At 46.6% G+C, this 19,245-nt stretch overlaps 1 protein-coding gene across 1 annotated transcript in view; it reads left to right on the top strand.

Annotated features, from left to right (window-relative positions):
• The window catches only part of LOC149863059 (maltase-glucoamylase-like), a 151,538-nt gene extending 132,496 nt beyond the window's left edge, over positions 1-19,042 (top strand). Inside the window, exons 46-48 of the mRNA XM_090051177.1 lie at positions 9,826-9,875; positions 18,044-18,214; positions 18,806-19,042. Of these exons, the coding sequence (XP_089907303.1) occupies positions 9,826-9,875; positions 18,044-18,214; positions 18,806-18,880 (296 nt within the window). The 3' untranslated portion in view covers positions 18,881-19,042. The remainder of the gene's footprint in view (positions 1-9,825; positions 9,876-18,043; positions 18,215-18,805) is intronic.
• Positions 19,043-19,245: the final 203 nt, after the last annotated feature.

Genomic DNA, 19,245 nt, shown 5'->3' with positions numbered 1-19,245 from the left:
CCACCCGCATGATCCGGGGACTACAGGGCAGACCCTACACTGAAAGACTGCAGGACCTAAACCTGTTCAGCCTTCACAAGAGAAGGCCGAGGGGGGACCTGGTGACTGTCTATAAACTCACTAGGGGGGACCAGAAGGGTTTAGGGGAGACACTGTTTCCCCTAGCACCCCCGGCATGACAAGGAACAATGGACACAAATTATTGGAGAGTAGATTTATGTTAGACATCCGCAAGAACTACTTCAGAGTTAGGGCGGCTAGGGGTTGGAACCAACTTCCTAGGGAAGTGGTGCTGGCTCCTACCCTGGGGCTCTTTAACAAGAGGCTTGATGACTACCTGGCTGGACTCATTTGAGTACAGTCTTTTCTCCCGCCCAGTTGGGAGGTTGGACTTGAAGATCTATAAGGTCCCTTCTGACCCTACTTCTATGATTCTATGATTGTACCAGGGCTGGGGCAAGGGTGGGTTCCCTTAAGTGACTTGGCCCGCTGCCTTTGCAAGGGTTGCTCAGCAGGCCAGCAGTGGCAGTAGTCCCCCCGTCCCCCAACAGGCTTAGTTTAAAGTCCGGTGGAGCAGGTCAGCAAGTCTGGCTGAGAAGAGCCTCCTCCCCAGGGAAGAGAGGTAGAGGCCATCTCTTCCCAGCAGCTCACTGCCTCTCTCGCCAAAGAGCAGGCTGTGGTCATGAAAGCCAAAGCCTTCCTGATGACACCAATGCCGCAGTCTTTGGTTGACCACACGGATCCTCCTCTCCCTCCTCAGCCCATAGCCCAAGATGGGAGGATCGACAAGAACACCACCTGTGCCCCCAGACCCTTTAACCCTGCTCCCAAATCCCTTCATGACCCAGCTGGGAGCACTCTGAGCCATGTCATTAGTGCCCACATGAATAAGGAGAATAGGATAGTGGTCTGTGGGCTGGAGGAGCTTAGGGATCTTCTCTGCGATGTCACGGATGCGGGCCCCCGGCAAGCAGCAGACTTCCCGGACTAAGGGGTTGGGGCGGCAGATTGCCCTCTCAGTCCCCTGCAGGATGTAGTCTCCCACAACAAACACCTTACATTTTGTCTTGGGGAGAGTGGGAACGGTAGCTGCACTTGAGCCTGTGTTGCCTGTCGAGCAGGAAACTCAGCAGGCTTTGCTGGAGCAGCAAGAGGTGTGTACCTGTTGCTAAGTTCTGGCGGGGCAGGGGCCTTGATGCAGCGGGCCTTAGGGCTCTTGACCACCTTGGTCCATATCCCTGATTGGACATGGGAGTGGGAGGTCCCGAAGTCCTCCTTTGTCCTGGAGGGAGACGGTGGTCTACCCTCCAGCTCCCAGGGGAGAAAGGCCTAGCAGTAGGAGTCAATCTCCTGCTCACAGTCCCTGATAGCATGCAGTCTCTGGACTGTGGCCTGGATCTCCTCCAGTTGGCATGCCAGAGACCCCAAAAGGGAGCAGATCCCACATGGGAAGGTGGCCATGCTCCTGGGCCCCAGAGCCTGAAAAAGGGACAGGCAGCCTGCACAGCCAAGAGCCAGAGGCTCCATCTGCGTGGAGCCCGGAAGCATGGGCTCTGTCTGGGTGGTCGTCTCTGAGGTGCCCGAGGGGAGGCCGCAGAGCCCGAGGGGACTCTCGGAGTGCGGCGCTTGCCCATCCGTGTCATGTCCCTGGTAGGCTGGCTATGACTGGGACTGTCTACCCTGGGGGGTTTGCAGGCAGGGTCTCGGGCCCTCCTGTGTGAACTCCATGCTAACTCACGTACCAGCAGACAAATGCACCTGTTTGCGCAGCCTATTCATGAGGCTCCAGTCGCGTGGCTCCCTGGGGGGCTGGGCGAAGTAGGGGCCTGGGCAGGGCTTGACCTGGCCAGCCTCCATGCAGCCACCTCCTCCCACTCAGAGAGGGGTTAACCCCTTCCCACCACGAGCCTTGCTTGCCTCCGGCCATGTTGGGGGTCGGTGGGGGGCTCCATGGCTGCTGGGGAGCATCTGTGGGGCTTTGGAGGAGTGGGGGCACGGCGGGCTTTCACCCACATGTCTCTTGCTGCTCCAGAGCCTAACTGGGGCTTTTTTTGCTGTTGGCATGCCCTTTTAAACTGTGCGCATGCACAGTGGGCCTGCCATCAGGAAAGCTGCTCTCAGACAAGGGGGGGCCTTGCCCGGGATTTGGGGGGCCCTGCCCTACTGGAGGGGGACTGGTGAGTACCCCCTCCTACCTTTCTCTCGCTCTGGGGGGCTGGGCCAAGTAGGGGCCTGGGCGGGGCTTGACCCAGCCCAGCTCCACGCAGCCGCCTCCTCCCACTCTGAGAGGGCTTAACCCCTTCCCACCACAGGCCCTGCTTGCCTCTGCTTGTGCCGGGGGTCGGTGGGGGGCTCCGCAGTTGCTGGGGGATCTCTGGGGGGTTTTGGGGGAGCGGGGGTGCAGAGGGCTTTCACCCACATGTCTCTCACTGCTCCGGAGCCTAACACAACATCAAGTCCGACCCTCTACCATGGCAGGAAAGAGTACTGGGGTCAAACGACCCCAGCAAGGTGACTGTCTACTCTTATCTTAAATACCCCCAGGGTAGGAGCCAGCACCACTTCACTTGGAAGTTGGTTCCAGATCCTAGCCACCGTAACTGTGAAGTACCGCCTCCTGATGTCTAATCTGAATTTACCCTCTGCCAGCTTGAGACTGTTATTCCTAGTCACTCCTGGTAGTGCTGGGGGAACAGGGACTCCCCCAATGGTCCCCTCTGACTAGTTGGTAATGGGCCACAATATCCCCCCTCAGCCTTCTCTTGTGGAGGCTGAACAGGTTCAGGTCCCATAGCCTGTCCTTGTAGGGCCAGCCCTGCTGACCCCGATCATGCAAGTGGCCCTCCTCTGGACCCTCTCCATGTTGTCCACATCCCTCCTGAAGTGCGGCACCCAGAACTGGACGCAGTACTCCAGTGTCACATAGAGGGGGAGTATCACTTCCTTAGACCTGCTTGAGATGCATCTGTGGATGCAAGACAAAGTGCGGTTAGCCTTCCTGACTGCATCCCTGCACTGCCAGCCCATGTTCATCTTGGCATCAATGATGACTCCAAGATCCTTTTCTGCCTCTGCACTGACGAGAAGGGATTTCCCCAACCTGTAGGTATGGTGCCGGTTTTTCCTCCCCAGGTGCATCGCTTTGCACTTGTCGGTGTTGAATCCCATCCTATTCTCATCCGCCCCCCAGTAACCTGTCTAGGTCTGATTGTAGCCTATTCCTCCCTTCTAGCATGCCCACATCCCCCCACATCATAGTTACATCAGCAAATTTGAACAGGGTGCTTTTTACCTCGTCGTCCAAGTCACTGATGAAGATGTTGAACAGTGCGGGCCCGAGGACTGAGCTCTGCAGAACCCCACTGCCCACGTCCTTCCAGGTCGAAAATGATCCATCGACTACCACTCTCTGGGTGTGGCTTTCCAGCCAGTTGGTTACCCATTTGACTATGTTGGTGTCAACACCACAGTGCCCCAGTTTTTTAATGAGAACGGTGTGAGAGACAGTGTCGAAGGCCTTCCCAAAGTCCAGAAAGACTATGTCCACTGCTACCCCACATCTTAGGATTTGGTGACCTAGTCATAGAAGGCCACCAGGTTGGGCTGACAGGACCTGCCTCTAATGAGCCCGTGTTTGTTGCCCCTAAGCATAATCTCCCCTGCTGGCCCCTCATTTCCTAATAATAGAAAATATATATTTTCTGATTTTAAAGGAAATGTTTATAAAACGTATCCTCATGTAAATTGTGTTGTAAATGCAGTAACATGAGTGTGAGGGGGTTAGGGATTAGGGCAGGGGCCTCGGATACTGCTTTTGCAGGGAAGGGGAACCACAAAAATAACCACCCTGTCAGTGGGAGCTGATTATACAGCTGCTGTTGGTATGGTGGCAACCCTTGCTGCCCCATGCATCTTAACTACCCACGTACACCTCTGCTTAGCCGTTAATGTTAAATTAATAAATCTTCATTTAAGATTACAACAGCTATCTTAAAGATGTCACTGGACATATGTGGCCTGCTGTCAATATGCCTTGTGGTTCACTGAAGTATGGCAACACTTGAATTACTAGGATTTGGAAATGATGACCATGTGTGTAGGGTATAATAGTAGATTAAATTAACATAGATGACAAGGTATACTTCAGCAGCTTTTCTGTGATCTATTTTCCACAGATCACTGATGCAAGAGACTACAGTGCCTCTACTTATCAGCATCATGGCAAGCTAGTTTAGATCCATAATGTGAAGCTTATTGAAAAAAATAGGCAGTTATGATTTCAAAGGAGACATTCCTATCTATCATGATAATGTGTTCCTGGCGAATGTGAGGTGAGAAATCACAGGCATGCCTAGTGGGAGAAACCCTTATCTCCCTCTAAAGGAGGTGACTTGCCCTGGCAGCTGAGAGATGAATGAGAAGCAGAAATGCCTTATACTAATTCAAGAAGAGTTGTTGCTTTTAGCAATGATTTGAGATTTAAGAATGATTGGTCTTTAACTCCACACCATGAGCCCTTATCAATTGGAACATAAAAGCTGAAATGATGTCCTTTGATTTTTTTTTGTCCAAAAGCAATACATGGAAAAATCAAAAGCTCAGATTGAACCTCCATCAAATATTACTTTTGACAAATATCAGTTTGCAGGAGGTAATGCTTTCAACCAGTCAGATTGGGTACTGTTTCAGGATCTGGTTCTAAACAGCAACTGCGGGGTATTCTTAGCAACCCAACTGAGCCTGTTCCTCATTCACTTCTCCCAGGGACACTGCCCAGTCTTGCTTGCCACATCTCACTGAAAATTTTGTAAGAATTTGGGAGGTTGTTCTGAGAATTCCCAAGCATGTCTACAATCTCACAAGCCACTTCGTACTATCTTAATTCTTGACTCCTTGATCTTTGCTAAGCAGGATGTCTCTCCCTTTTAATAACATCTAGTATCCCGTTCTCTCAAGCAATCCTGAAGCCTCTGGAGGGCTATGCCCACAGACAGTCCAGTGGCTGTGGACAGCAAGCTCCCACAAACAGTTCAGGAACCTCTGGCAACCCACACCCACAAACGGTCTTCAGGTTTTTGGTAGCCCTCTTTCACAAACACTCCAATGTACCCTGGTAGCCTTTTCACTCAGCTCATTTAAATCAGTTCAGGGTGCCTTCCTCAGGAATCTGAAGCACTCTGCAGTCTCCCCTCCAGCCACTCCCATGCCTCACAGTGAACAAACCCAGAAGAGCAATGCAAACGTACCTTCCAGAAAGCATAAACTACTTAGCTCTCTATGGGTCTCTCTGCAGAGCTCCTTTCCCTAACAAGATCAGGACCAAAGTGATTTGGTCCTGTTCTGAAGCTGCTTTTATGTATTTTCATTCAAGTTCTGTGAAGAGGCCCAGAACCTCAGACTTTCTGCCCCATGCAAAATAAATCTGTTTTAGCGGAGCTGTGTCCATTTTCTTAGTAAAGGTTTTGGGGCCCCTATAAAGGTGGATTAAGACTAGCAGCTCCCCTATGTAATTTTGCACTCACTGAATATTAAGTGCCTCTCCCAAAATTAGCTGGCCTTGCCCAAGAGAGCTTCCTTCATCTTTCTAACATTGGTTTGCTTCATTTTGTTTCTTTGCAACTCACAGCTCCATGTGACCTCTTGAGGCCCAGATATAAAAGATGCAAGAATCATACTTAATTTCCCAATCCAATGAAGTGCTTGTGTGTTTTCACATATAAATTAATGAATAATCCTATATAAATCAATGGGATAATTTCCATAATGGAAGTTAACTGTATATGTAAATACTGTATGAGTTCAGGTCTAATTAGCATAAACAGCATCTGTATGACCTAAATCAGGCTAGAGGCATTGAGATAAGTTGAGTTTATTTTGCCAAACCAAATATTTAAGAATAATCAAACTAGTTTTGAAAAGTAGCACAGATGAATTACTTCATGTGCTAAGAAATCCGTTTTGTATCCCGGGGCAAATCCTGGGGCTGGTTTTGTTCAGTATCTTCATTGACGATCTTGAAGATGGGATAGAGTGCACCCTCAACAAGTTTGCAGATGACACCAGGCTAGGGGGAGTAGTAGATGTGCTGGAGGGTAGGGTAAGGATTTAGAGAGATCTAGACCAGCATTTCACAAACTCTGACAGGTTGCATACCACTAATTTAAAATACAGCCTTTTTTCATACACACAGGTAACAGACTATGTATTAAAACAGCATCAAAACCTTCAGTAATCATAAAATATTGTTTTATCAGTTATAATAGCCATATAAAACAGTTAAAAAATATTTAAAAATGATCACGTTTAGTTGTATAATTGTCTCAGTTGCAATTTGTGAAGGTGTGGGAGGCTGTGGATATGTGTGGGGTTTGAAGCCGGGGGGGTCCCCACACACCCTGGTAGGATGCGGGGTACTGTGGGTCAGAAGTGAGGGGCAGCAGCAAGGCTGGGGGGGAGCTGTGGCTTGAGAGTGACAGACACACAGAAAGACAAACAGGCAGACTTACATACACAGACAGACATGCACACAGACAAATGCACAGTGCCTAGCAGGTAAGTCTGTGGAGGGGGAGGAGTGGGGGAAGATCATCTCCCTCAGTGAGGGAGGAAGTGGAGCAGGGGCAGGGGACCCTGGGGTTGGGATGGATTCTGAGATGGAGCCAGGGGCAGCTCGTCCAGGGAGCACTGGAGGAAGTGTGGCTCCCTGCCTTTGTGTGCACCCCTGGGAAGGCATGGGGGGACATGCCCCCCAGATTTATTCACAGGGCAGAAGCGGGCTGCTGGCTGCATGCTGGGGTTTGCACTGCTTTGCCGCTGCCTCTGACCTGCACAGGATGCCATGTCCCTACAACAAGCTGGCCGAGTTCCTCTACCTGCCTGGCAGCAGGCGGCACATGGCGTTCTGAGCAGATCCAGAGGCAGTGGCAGTGGTGGGAGGGGGAGGGGGTACTGCTGCTGTGTGCACTCTGGGGCAGGCATGGGAGGCACATGCCCCTCCAGATCTGTGTCTGAGGTGGAGGCAGGCTGCACGCTGGGCTCTGCAACATGTGGCACTGCCTCCAAACCTGTGTGGGACGCCATGTGTCTGCTGCCATCAGGCAGGCAGAAACACTTGGCCAGCGCATGGTAGGCACATGGCGTCCCACGCAGGTCTGGAGGCAGGGGCGGCAGCAGCAGTGTGGTGCAGAGCCCAGTTTGCAGTGGGCAGCCTGCCTCTACTCCACGCACAGATCCAGGGGGCACATGCCCCCCATACCTGCCCTGGGGTGCACCCAGTGGCAGGAGCCTCCCACACCCCTGGAAAGGCCCATGCCACCTTTGTGCCTGCCTTGTAGCAGGGACAGAGTGAGCCAGCCCAAGGGGAGAAAAGCCCTGGGGAGCAGCAAGTGGCTGCTGCACTCTGCTAAAGCTACCTCCAGAGCTGCAAGGTACACTATGTGCCTGCCACCACTGGGTGGGCAGAGGATGCAGTGCAGCCAGCATGTTGCAGGAACATGGCATCACATGAGGCTCCTGGGGCAGCAGCAATGCAGTGCAGAGCCCAGTGCGCAGCTGCAGCCTGCCTCTGCCCCACACACAAATCCAAGGGGCATGTGCTGCATGTGCCTCCCCCAGGGTGTGTGCGATGGCAGGGACTCCACCACACACACACACACACACACACACACACACACAACCCTGGATGAGCTGCCTGGGTCTACCCATCCCTACCTACCCATCCCGCCACCTGTCCTGGGGCCCCATTCACCTCTGTCCCCCTACTTTCCTCACCATAGGGGCCTTAATCTATCCCCCTCTTCCCAACACATTTTTCTGCTGGGTGCTGCTCCACATGTGGTGCTGTGTTCCTGGCCCTGTGCCACAGGCTGTGTGCAGCGGGCTGCTGCAGGGATCTGGGTTTGGGCAGCCCCTCCTCCTAGCCTTCCGCGTACCACTTCCAGGGCATCCGCATACCAGTGGTGATATACATACCACAGTTTAGGAAACATTAACCTAGACAATTTGGAGGATTTGACCAAAAGAAATATCAGATTCAATAAGGACAAGTGTCAAGTCCTGCACTTAGGATGGAACAATCCCACACACTGAGACAGACTATGGACTGATTGACTGGCTAAGCAGCAGTAGGTGGTAGATGAGTTTTCCCTGAGCGTGAGCCTCTTCCCAGTGGGGAAAGCTGCTATGGGGTGAGAAAAGCTGCTGTGGCATGCAGTGGCAGTGCTGGGGAGGGCTCTGGCCCCCTCTGAACCTCAGTGCTCCTGTGCACAATCTGCCCCAGCTCTGCCTGCCCTGCAGCAAGCCACCCCACCCCCCATCAGGAAGGGGTTTGCATTCCCTGGCACTATGACAGGGGCTACTGCCCCCATCAAGGGTCCTGTCCCCTGGCTGCTGCAGCAGCCAAGTGGGGGTGTGGCTAGATGCTGACTGGCAAGGACCCTTAGGCAGGGGGCAGACCCAGGGATTATTCCTCCTTCCTCCAGCATCTAGTGCAAGGGGCAGAAGGCGTTTTATTCTGCTGCTTGCCCTAAGCAGGGGTGAGTGGCAACGGCAGTCAAGGTGGGTAAGACCTGGCTGTGGTCCCCCAGGGACAATGGGGATAGATGAGGGAATAAACCCCTCCCTGACCCCTCTGCCTCAGAGGCCTTGCCAGCCTGCCACTGCAGCAGAGAGCTGGGAGCACCCAGCGGACCGAGCTCAGGTCCCTGCTGGTGGGACGGAGTGGGAATTAAATCCCTCTCTGGCTAGTTTAGCCCAGGTTGGCCACAGCCCCTCAGCACAACTTCCCCTCAGTTAAGGACGCTCTGTAGTGCACCCCTGGGTCATGGGCTGAGCCACTGCAGGCATGTGCCCACAGTTCCTCAGTCCAGAGGGAATGTGTGTGCTGTTACAAACCAGTTTAGCCTAGCCAGGTTAGACTAACCCAGAAAGATTTAATCAATTCAGGCTCTGGCTTTTTGAATGTCTGTCCCTAGCCCAGAAGGTTACAATGGACGACAAGCTCAATATGAGCCAACAGTGTACCCTTGTTGTGAAGAAGACTAACAGCATACTGGGCTGCAATTAGTAGGAGTATTACAAGCAGATTGAGGGAACTGATTATTCCCCTCTATTCAGCACTGGTAAGGCCACAACTGGAATACCTTGTCTGGTTTTGAGGCCCCCACTACAGAAAGGATACAGAAAAATTGGAGAGTCATGCGGAGGGCAGTAAAAATGGTGAGGGGGCTGAGGCATATTGCGTATGAGGAGAGGCTGAAAAAAAACAAGTTTACTTAGTCTGGAGAAGAGAAGACTGGGGAGGGGGAAATTTAACCTTCATCTACCTGAAGGCTGGTTCCAAAGAGGATGGAGCTAAACTGTTTTCAGTGGTGGCGGATAACAGAAAAAGGAGCAATGGTCCCAAGTTGCAGCAAGGAAAATTTAGGTTCGATATTAGGAAAAAAATTCTAACAAGGATGGTAGTAAAGCATTGGAACAGTTTACTCAGAAAGGTTGTAGAATCTTCCTTGGAGGTTTTTCAGGCCTGGCTCAGCAAAACCCTGACTGGAATGATATAATTGGAGATGGTCCTGCTTTGAGCAGTGGGTTGAATTAGATGACTTCCTGAGGTCCCTCCCAACCCTAATTTTCTATGAGTCTAAGATTTTGAATGATGAATTGACAGAAGGAAATCTTTTAGGCCTATTCACATAGTATGCAACTCACTGAATTATAATTTTAACTATGCTTATTTTGGAAATCAAAGCACTATTTTATACTATAAGCAATTTATGCATGTCATGTATTTCAATATAATGTATTCACTCCACTAATTTCTTTTTGCAGATGCATATGAAAAGAATGCTTTCCTGTTAGAAACATTTAATGCTAGCCAGGTATGTGTTACTTTAATTTTGCAAAGCATTATTGCCTGCTCAACATCCCCCAAACATTGGATAATTATTGATATATTTACAGCTATGAACATTTCATAAAACTGACTCTTGGCTATACAACTGTTTATGTTCAGTAGTGTAATGGCTGTCAAAAATCCATTAATTTTGATTTAAAATATTAAATAGTCTAGGGCAGTGATGCTCAACCTTTTGGTCCAAATAAGTGGCCTGGGACCAGTCTATGAGCCAGAACCCTGTACCCCAAAATCGAGCCCACATGACCAGAACCAGAGTGTGCCACTCTCACCTGGTGCTACATGCCAAGAGTGGGGCCCCAGGACTCCATACTATGTCCACATCATTTATAGGTGCCTCAGTGGTGAAAGATTGACTTCAGTGGTGATCTGTATATCCTATCCCTTCTATTAAGAGGATGGGGAGCTATAACTAGAGCACTAGATAGGAGTACACTAAGGAGAAGGAGGTTGAGTCAGAATCAACACACAGACCAAGTTGCTTAATTTCTTAAATAGCCCCTAACTCTACTGTGGAATCAAATAAAAATCCAGATCCATACATCTGCAAACTTCTCTAGGAATTGGCACATTTCAATTCTGAATCGTCTCTGGCATAACCAATGTGATTAAATTATATTAAGAAATATTTTGAATGGAGTATTTTAATATTTCTTAAATATTGTGTGCATTTTTTATCCTTAAAGTACATAAACATTAATATAAACCCATATTTATAAAATTAAGGCATTTACATCAAATCAACTCAAATGAATAAGATGGGCTAATAATGTTGTTTTATCAGAAGCACCTTCAATGTCACTTACCAATTTATTAAGTAGCATATCTATTTAAGGAAGTAGATTATAGTTCATCATCTCTTGCATATATTTAAATCCAGAATTCAGTAAAGGACATGTATTACATATCACACACATTTTTTCTTTGGTATAGAAGAAAAATGGGGATATTGGAGTCTGGCATTATGCTTTACTCACCAAGCCAAAATGAACTTTTAGGATAGTTGCACCTTGTATTCTAGGTCCACATTTGGTCTGTTGATTTCATATTTAAATTAAACCATGGACCAATTAAAACACTTAAAAATAGTTCTTCATTTAAAAACAGTAATTTCAAAAGAAGCATCCAACTTGAACTATAGTCACTGGGTGAATCTACACATGCACTCAGAGTAGACACGTAACTTCATAGTAAAGCATCACCATCTACATGTGTTCTAATATTAAGATGGAAGAATTAATTCACTCTACTGTAAGATAATACCCTCAGGAACAGTACAATCTTACAGTGGAATAGTTAATTGAGTTGAAAAGCATGTATAGATGGTGACTGAAGGTATAAATTGTCAACCTAAGCAGCAGGAGGCCAGACATCTGCTTATCACCGCCACACAGCTTGGCACTTAGGTACTCTCGAGCTCCAGCCAGTCCTGCCACCCCCCAGAGCCAGGGCTGGCCCCCTGATCCTGCTGTTGGCCCCAGCCTGCTCCACCCCAGCTCAAATTGATGCTGTCCCAGGTGCATGTGTAGACACTGCACACAGGAGCAGTGTACTCTGGCTTAAACAGTTCCAGAGTTTATCCTTTTGCATTAATTGCACATGTAGATGCATCCACGTAGAACTAAATACAATGAAGGACTTGTGCACATACAAGCTAGGTATCTTACAGATGCCTGACCCCAATATATGGAGTACAAAATGCAATGTTAGGTAGATATCAAGACTTCCTGTACAGTGCTTGGGAAGAGCTAGGCAATTCAGAATAGTTATCAAAAAAATTCCACACACAGAGCTGGTGGCCACCTTGACCTACAGCTATTCATCAAGATTCTCTTTAAACTGTCATAACATAATAGGTAGAAGGAGCTGGTGCTATACTTGACCTTTTATGCTGTAGTTTAGTGGTTAAAACGTTTGGCCAGGTCATGGGTTCAGAAACCCATTTTGGTCTGACGGTCTTCAACAACACATTGCTCACATCCCAGGAGAATTGTCCTAACAAGATATACATGAGACTGGGTTGGGATATTCTTTACCCTTCTTGCTGAAGCTGTGCCACCATGCAGCAAAGAATGGGAAGGCCAAAAACAAAACACAAAAAGAATCTTTACTTTGTTCTCTAGTGCAAGGATGTCAAACTCACTTCATGCCCTGGGCCACATCCAGACCTTGGAGCTTCTTGTAAGCCAAAACCAGGCCTGGGGCATGGAGTGGCTGCTGTCTGGGGTATATGCCAGCATTGCTTATAGCTCTAATACAGAACACGTGAGTTATGCAGCACCAGTTCCAGCCCAGAGCATGTACTGGCAGCTGTGGCTCTGGATCCAGCCCAGGACATACACCAGCAACTCCAGTTTCAGCTTTGGCCTGGGGCATATGTTGACAGGAGCTCCAGCCTGGGAAAGCTGCAGGGTCAGCAGTGGTGGACATACAGCAAGTGCATTGGGCCAAGTTCTCCTACTGCCAAGGGCAATGTTGCTGAAAGCCAGATAGAGTGGCTCCATAGACCAGATCCACCCTGTAATCTGTAGGAGCTACATGTTTGACACCCCAGCTCTAAGGATTAGGACACTCCCCTGGAAGGGCAGAGCCCTGGGTTATGGTCCCTAGTCTCAATTAACTGGAAAACTGCAGAATACATTTACACCAGCCATAAGTGCAAAGTAAGACCAGTCACAAGCAAAGTAATTATTAGACAATGAACTGGTTAATTTAGACCAACCACATGTACAAAGTAATTGTTACACGATAAAAATGACTATCCAGCTATAAAAAGAGTAAACCAGCTGTAAAGGTAGTCCTTGAAAATGTGTAACAGTTCTATAGCTGCAACTCTATCCAGCCTTAATTTGAACATGTGTCAGGGCCTTAAGACACACAGTCATTATCTCACCAAAAAGAACTGTTACATAGAGAAAGAAACACAATTTGCTCTTTCATTCATACAGACGTAGAGATTTTCATGTAATCAACAACACTTTTAGTCAGTGATCACAGTTAAAGTAGTCTAGAATCTAGACATTGTTTTCCTCTCCAGTGTATCTGTGCAACTGAAAATATGGGCACATAAGTTTTCACTGTAGCACAGTGTTTAGCAGATATAGCCATGTGCTAGCCTTTGAGACACCCAATTACTGAGCATCTTACTGGGTCTTGTGCCCCATGGAAGATCAGAAATGGTTGGTTGGTCTGAAATATTGTTTAATTAAAGGGATATCTTTTTAGTGGACTAGATTAGCCAATGATCTAGTTTATTATTACCCTTTGTCTTTATTTTTCAAAACAGAAATATTTGATATTCAGTAATTGTGCATAATGAAGCTGATGAATAAAAAATTTTGTTATAGGTATTGGCATTTCTAAGGGGTCATTTTTAATTTTATTCAAGCCAGTGATATCTGGAATTCAATTAGCCTGTGATTATATGGGCTATTAACTGAAAAGAAATGTTATTTACATTGTTTTTTTTTTTAAAAAAGTAACTCTGATTCATTATCTTCCAGGGTGCTAAAATGTGTGTTATTGTATCCCTTCTGCACTCGCATCACATTTAACGTAGTCTTTGTCAAGTAATTAGATGTTAATTACTGATAAACGAGATGTTTATTTTACTAATATTTACTATTTTGTTGCAAGAAATGTTAAGCAAATGCACATAACCTACACTGACAGAAATCCAGAAAGGTAATGCCTAACTAATTGAAGATGCAGTGTATTGGTTCAGCCAACAATGAAGAATGCCCTTACTAAACTAAAGACATGTTGCTCCTGAAATTATATTAAATTTCACTAAAATATAGTAGCAGTCAAATAAAGATAAATATGGGATCTGAACCAGCAAGTCTTCCCTCTTGGTACAAGACTTATCAACTTCAGTTAGAGTCCTTTCCCTAGAGAATTTGTATTATTGGGTATAGCTAGAACAGGGGTGGTCAAAATACAGCCCTCAGGCTGAATCTGGACTGTCAAGGGATTTTATCCAGCCTGTGGTGGGCCCCTTGGTCCTACCTGGCCCAGGAGCAGGGGGCAACCCAGGCTCTGGCATCTGTGGCTGGTCCTGCTGCCCCTGGGCATGCTGTAGGGCTGGGGTGGTGAAGCAGCTGAATTCAGTTCCCTCCAGCTTCTGCAGTAGGAGCTCATTCCAGCTACCACTGCCAGTCTCTGCTGTTGCTTCTGGACCCAGCCTTACTGCTAGGCACCATAGCCCATCAACCCCATGCCCACTGCTGAAGGGTACCAGACAGAGTGTGCAGGTGGGCTCTCCATGAAAACTGGTCTGGGACCCATGCAGGCAGGGTGCACTTGGCTAGGCAGATGGGATGGGGCTATGGGCAGACAGGGAGCAGCATCCGGGAGTAGGATGGGTGGGCAGGGCTGGGATCAGGATTGTGGGGTGACAGTGTGAGGCTGGGGCCCATGGCAGAGCTGAGATCTGCTTCCTGCATGCCCCTGCCCATGGAACTGGCACCTGTTGCAAGGGCATGTGTGAGTGGATTGTGGATCTGTCCTGGGCCCCTGCACCATACTGTCATAGTTCTGTGATCCCAATCCAACCCCAGCCCTGACCTCACCTGCCTATCCCACTCCTGGATGCTGGTGCCTGCCTGCCCATGGCCCCATCTCACCCACCTGGCCAAAGTTGGAAAAGAACAATTTTGTGAGTTTTGGTGAGCTGTTGTGGGTCAGGGTTGGGGGTGCTGACCTGGTCTGGCTGGTGGAGGAGGGGAGTACAGTGTCCCAGCCCATGACAGCTTGCCAGAACTCCCTAAGTGGCCCTCCAGACCAAATAATTTCCCAACCCTGACCTAGAAGAAAATATGTTTCCATAACTTCAGTATATTTGCATCAGCTGACCCATAAAACTGTTGTCCTGTTTTTCACTCATATTGTGACAATAGTTAGCACAGTGCTTCCTATATTCTTGCTGAGCATTTTTTATATCAGTAATATATATAGAAAATGAAACCATTTTTCCATGAAAATACAGGTACTCAGTCATCACAGTAGCTTTAAAAATATATTGTACTCCTCAGCCTTCATTACTGACAGAGTTTGTTGAACTTGATTCATAGATTTCATAGATTTGTAGGGTTGGAAAGAACCTGGTAGATCATCAAATCTGACCCCATTCCCCAGGCAGGACAAGAGTGCTGGGGTTAAGTAACCCCAGCCAGGTGCTTGTCCAATCTCGTTTTGAACACCTCCAAGGTAGGAGAGAGCACTACCTCCCTTGGAATCCCATTCCAGATTTTGGCAACCCTTACCATAAAGAATGTCTTCCTGATCTATCTAACCTAAGTCGATTCTCCTTCAGTTTGTGGCCATTATTTCAAGTAATCCCGAGGGGCACCCTGGTAAACAGAGTATCCCCTATTCCCTGCTGACCCCCACGATGAGCTTGTAGACAGCCACAAGATCACCTCTCAGCCTTCTCTTGCAGAGGCTGAAGAGATTCAGGTCCCTCAGACTGTCTTCATAAGATCTTACCTGCCAGCTCTCAACCATATGAGTACCCCTCCTCTGAACCTTCTCAAGGTTATCCACATCCCTCTTGAAGTGCAGCATCCAAAACTGGACTCAATACTCCAGCTGCAGCCTCACCAGTAGAAGGGAAGTATCACTTCCCTAGACCTGCTTGTGATGCACCTACTAATCCAAGAAAGAGTGTGGTTAGCTTTACTTTATTACCTCATTACATTGGCGACTCATGTTCATTTTTGCATCAGCTATGACTTCAAGATGCCTTTCCACTGCTGTGATACTCAGAGTGGTACTTCCCATCCTATATGTGTTCTGGAGTTTCTTATAGACTTGGAAGTACTTGAGGACAAAGGCACTGAGTCAATAGGTCAATTGAGTCTTCCATTGAAATAGTGGTGTTCAGATCCATTCCAGAGTTAAAGGGCACCCATACACATGACAGAACTTTGCTCCAAAACATGCTAATTAGTAGGGGTGTGAGAAGTGGGCCCTATTCAATTCAGGTTTAGCCCATATTGGAGACAATGATTCGATTCATTGATTGGATCCCTGTCCCTCATTCTATTCGGCCGAATCAGGATCTGAAGATTCGATGTTCATTTGGGGAATCAGTGATTCGAACATAAACACAGCTTTAAATGCTTTTTTACATACCTTGAGGTACCAGTGTAGCTTGTGAATGCTGTGATGCTGGGGTGCATGGAGCGTCCCACAGGACCGCAGGGGGTCCCCCACGCACTCGGCAGCAAACCCAGAAGTAGACTGGAAGTACTTCCAGTCCACTTTTGGGTCCAACAGGGAATGTGCGGGGGGGGGGCGCTGCTTCTCTGGCTTGGTGATTGGCCACAGGGGGACCTCACGGGCCTTCCCAGACCCAAGAGGCCCCAATTGCCAAGGTGGGGTGTGCGGGCAGCCCCCCTGTGCACTTCCCAGCAAACCCAGAAGTGGGCCAGAAGTGCTTCTGGTCCACTTCCGGGTTTGCCACGGAGTGTGCTGGAGGAGCCCCCCTCATTTCTGTGGGATATTCCATGTGCCTCAGCATCGCAGCATTCATGAGCCACCAGCTACCTAGAGGTATGTAGAAAAAACTTTAGAGCTATGTCTCTGTCCGAATCGCTGAATCTTTCCAAATCTCCAAATTGATTTGGAGAGTTCTGGTTCAATTCAGAGAGATTAAAGGGTCCTCTGATTTGATTTCGATTCAGGCAAAATCTCTGTTCAATCAGATCAGGGACCAAAGGTTTGCACAGACCTAGTAATTAGCACACATTAGAGCAGACTTCATTATTGAGTCTGCTGCAAGTCTGCTGGATGGTGCTACTTAGTGTGCTCCAGCAGCCTCCGCGTTGTGTATTCAGCATCCCTGCATTTTAAAATGGTGGCAGGGGCACTTTAACTAAAACTTGTCAAGTGAACTTTAGTTAAAGTGCCTCTGCTGACATTTTGAAGCACAGGATACTGAATATACATAATGCTGTAGAGGCTTTAATTAAAGTGGCTTTCAGAGATGCTGTAATTAAAGTGCCACCCCCTCACTTTGGAGCATGTGTATAGACATTCAACGTGCTGAACTAGAGTTTATTGACCTAGCAGAATTTGAATTTACTCAAAATTCATTTTTGGCAACAAAAAAAAAGAAAGAAATCAGCAAGAGTGATGAGGACAGGGCTAGGGTGGAGAGCAGTTTCTTGCTTGCTCTTGGGCAGGTACGTAAGGTGCAGAAAGGATTCGTTGAATTTTGCCTCACATAAACCAAAGGGCCAAATGCAGTTGTTTTCTCAGTGCTGCCAGAATACAAAAATTACAAACATGAAACTGGTTTAGAAGTGCAAGTTGCCAATGGTAGTATGTAGTATGTGCTATGACATGATGCCAGCTGTGGTCTGAGAATGAAACTGTGTACAGTGAGCTCCCAGGATTTTGTCCAGTGTTTTTAATAGGAATTTTGCCTGAATAAAATTTGTAGGGGGAAAAATTTGGAAAAATCTTATAACATTTGGTAATGAAATAGTTACATAAAAATAAGAGGTGGAAAAAAATCTACATTAAAATTAAAATTAATTATGTATTCCAGAGTACAAACTCATGGCATTCTTGCAAGGGCTAGATGGTACCTTTTGAAATTGCACTAATGCGCATACAGAGGAAATACATTTATTCTACTACCTTCTGTGAGGATGTGCAATATACTTCTCTGCCTGTCAGACAGGTCTATTGGCTGTTGAAGAAGAAATAAAGGCCCATGTCCTCAAGGTCTCCTTTTATTTTGAGCTGGCTTTGGCATCAGGAATCCCTGGCAAAAAGCAGTCTGTAATTAAGGGAGGACTGCAATTGGGGCTGACTTGTACATGTAGAGAAAAGCTCCTTGCACTGTTTATGCTTCATGCTTCACTTGTACTCACATTGAGACAAGCAATCATTTGGTGCATAATTACATTAAACACAAAAGTAGCTCTTGCATAGTCTGAAGCAGGGGACACTGACAGGCCCATATAACAAACAAATGAGTGGTTCTGGAAAGAAAGGACTGCATGATTTTAGCCAATAATTAGGTAGAAAATAATGTCATCATGCTGTAAGATGCTCCAGGAATTGAAATGGACTAAATCAGTTCTTGATGACAGATTCCTAATGTGTGTTGTTTTCTTTCAGGATGTTCTAACAATCACGGTTTCGCACAATGGTTATACTGACCCTAATGCATTAAAGTTTAGTGACATTAAAATCCTGGGAGTTTCCAAAAACCCTTTGAACGTTGTAATTAAACAAAATGGGGTGAACCTTCCATCTGCTCATAACTTCAGTTACAATGCCGGAAACCAGGTAAATAGCCAATTTAAAGAATAAAACTATTTACATAGTTATGTCACTTCTCTGGAATAGAATCAGTTTTCATTTGCCATATCATATTCCATGTGTTTATATTTTAGTATATGCAAAAACATATTCAGACATTAAGGTTGAGAAATCAAGCAATCAAAACTCAGGAAATGTCTGTAATTAAGGTTTCTATTGCAGGGTTAATTTAGTCATCCTGGAAGTATTCTGGTATTTTGTTTATAACACAGAATGAAGTCAAAATTTATATTTAACCAAATATCAAACAAAATTGAAAACTATCGCATAGAGTATGTACAGTGTGGCACGCTAATCATGACAGTAGGAACCTTAATCTTTAGAAATGCTCATTCTGAGTGTCTGATTTTTTTCCTCAGCATTACCTAAAGCTACTTCCACCCTGTGGGAATATTTCAGAAGTAGCTGCATGATTCTGTTCCTATCAAAATGTTTTATATGTTGGAAAAAGAAAGAGAAATAGCTATCTCATATAAAATACAAAATTACTATATAATGTGTGAACTTAAGAAGGATGTGTCTAGAGAGTTAATTATTGTTTTTTCTATCGTTTCAAAGGTTCTGCATATAACTCAGCTTCAACTTGAACTAGGGCAAGGCTACTCAGTTGAATGGAAGGCTTCAAACAATTAGGAAGATTTTCAGCCATATATTTTCATTTCCTGCCTTTTTTACCTCGCTACAATGTTTTTTTTTAAATCTTGGGTTTAATCATGCCACTCTGATTCCTTAAAATGTTGTTTACTGTAATGGTGCTTTACAATCTGTTCATATTAAAGTATTATGTCTATACAAGAGTTGTGTTTTAAATATATTTATATTTTAAATGGAAGTTAGATATTGCATATACAATGGTGTTTTAAAGATCTACAGCACACGAGTACAACTTTATCTTCTTGGCTAGAATTATTTAGACAAGGACGATCCTGCCTTGAGCAGGGGATTGGATTAGATGACCTCTTGGGGTGCCTTCCTGCCCTGCTTTTCTCTGATTCTAG

This window comes from Crocodylus siamensis, chromosome 6 (assembly GCF_052110815.1).
Source record: "Crocodylus siamensis isolate JL-2025a chromosome 6, ASM5211081v1, whole genome shotgun sequence".
In the NCBI taxonomy this organism is placed as follows: domain Eukaryota; kingdom Metazoa; phylum Chordata; order Crocodylia; family Crocodylidae; genus Crocodylus; species Crocodylus siamensis.
This window is presented reverse-complemented; position numbering and strand designations above follow the sequence as displayed.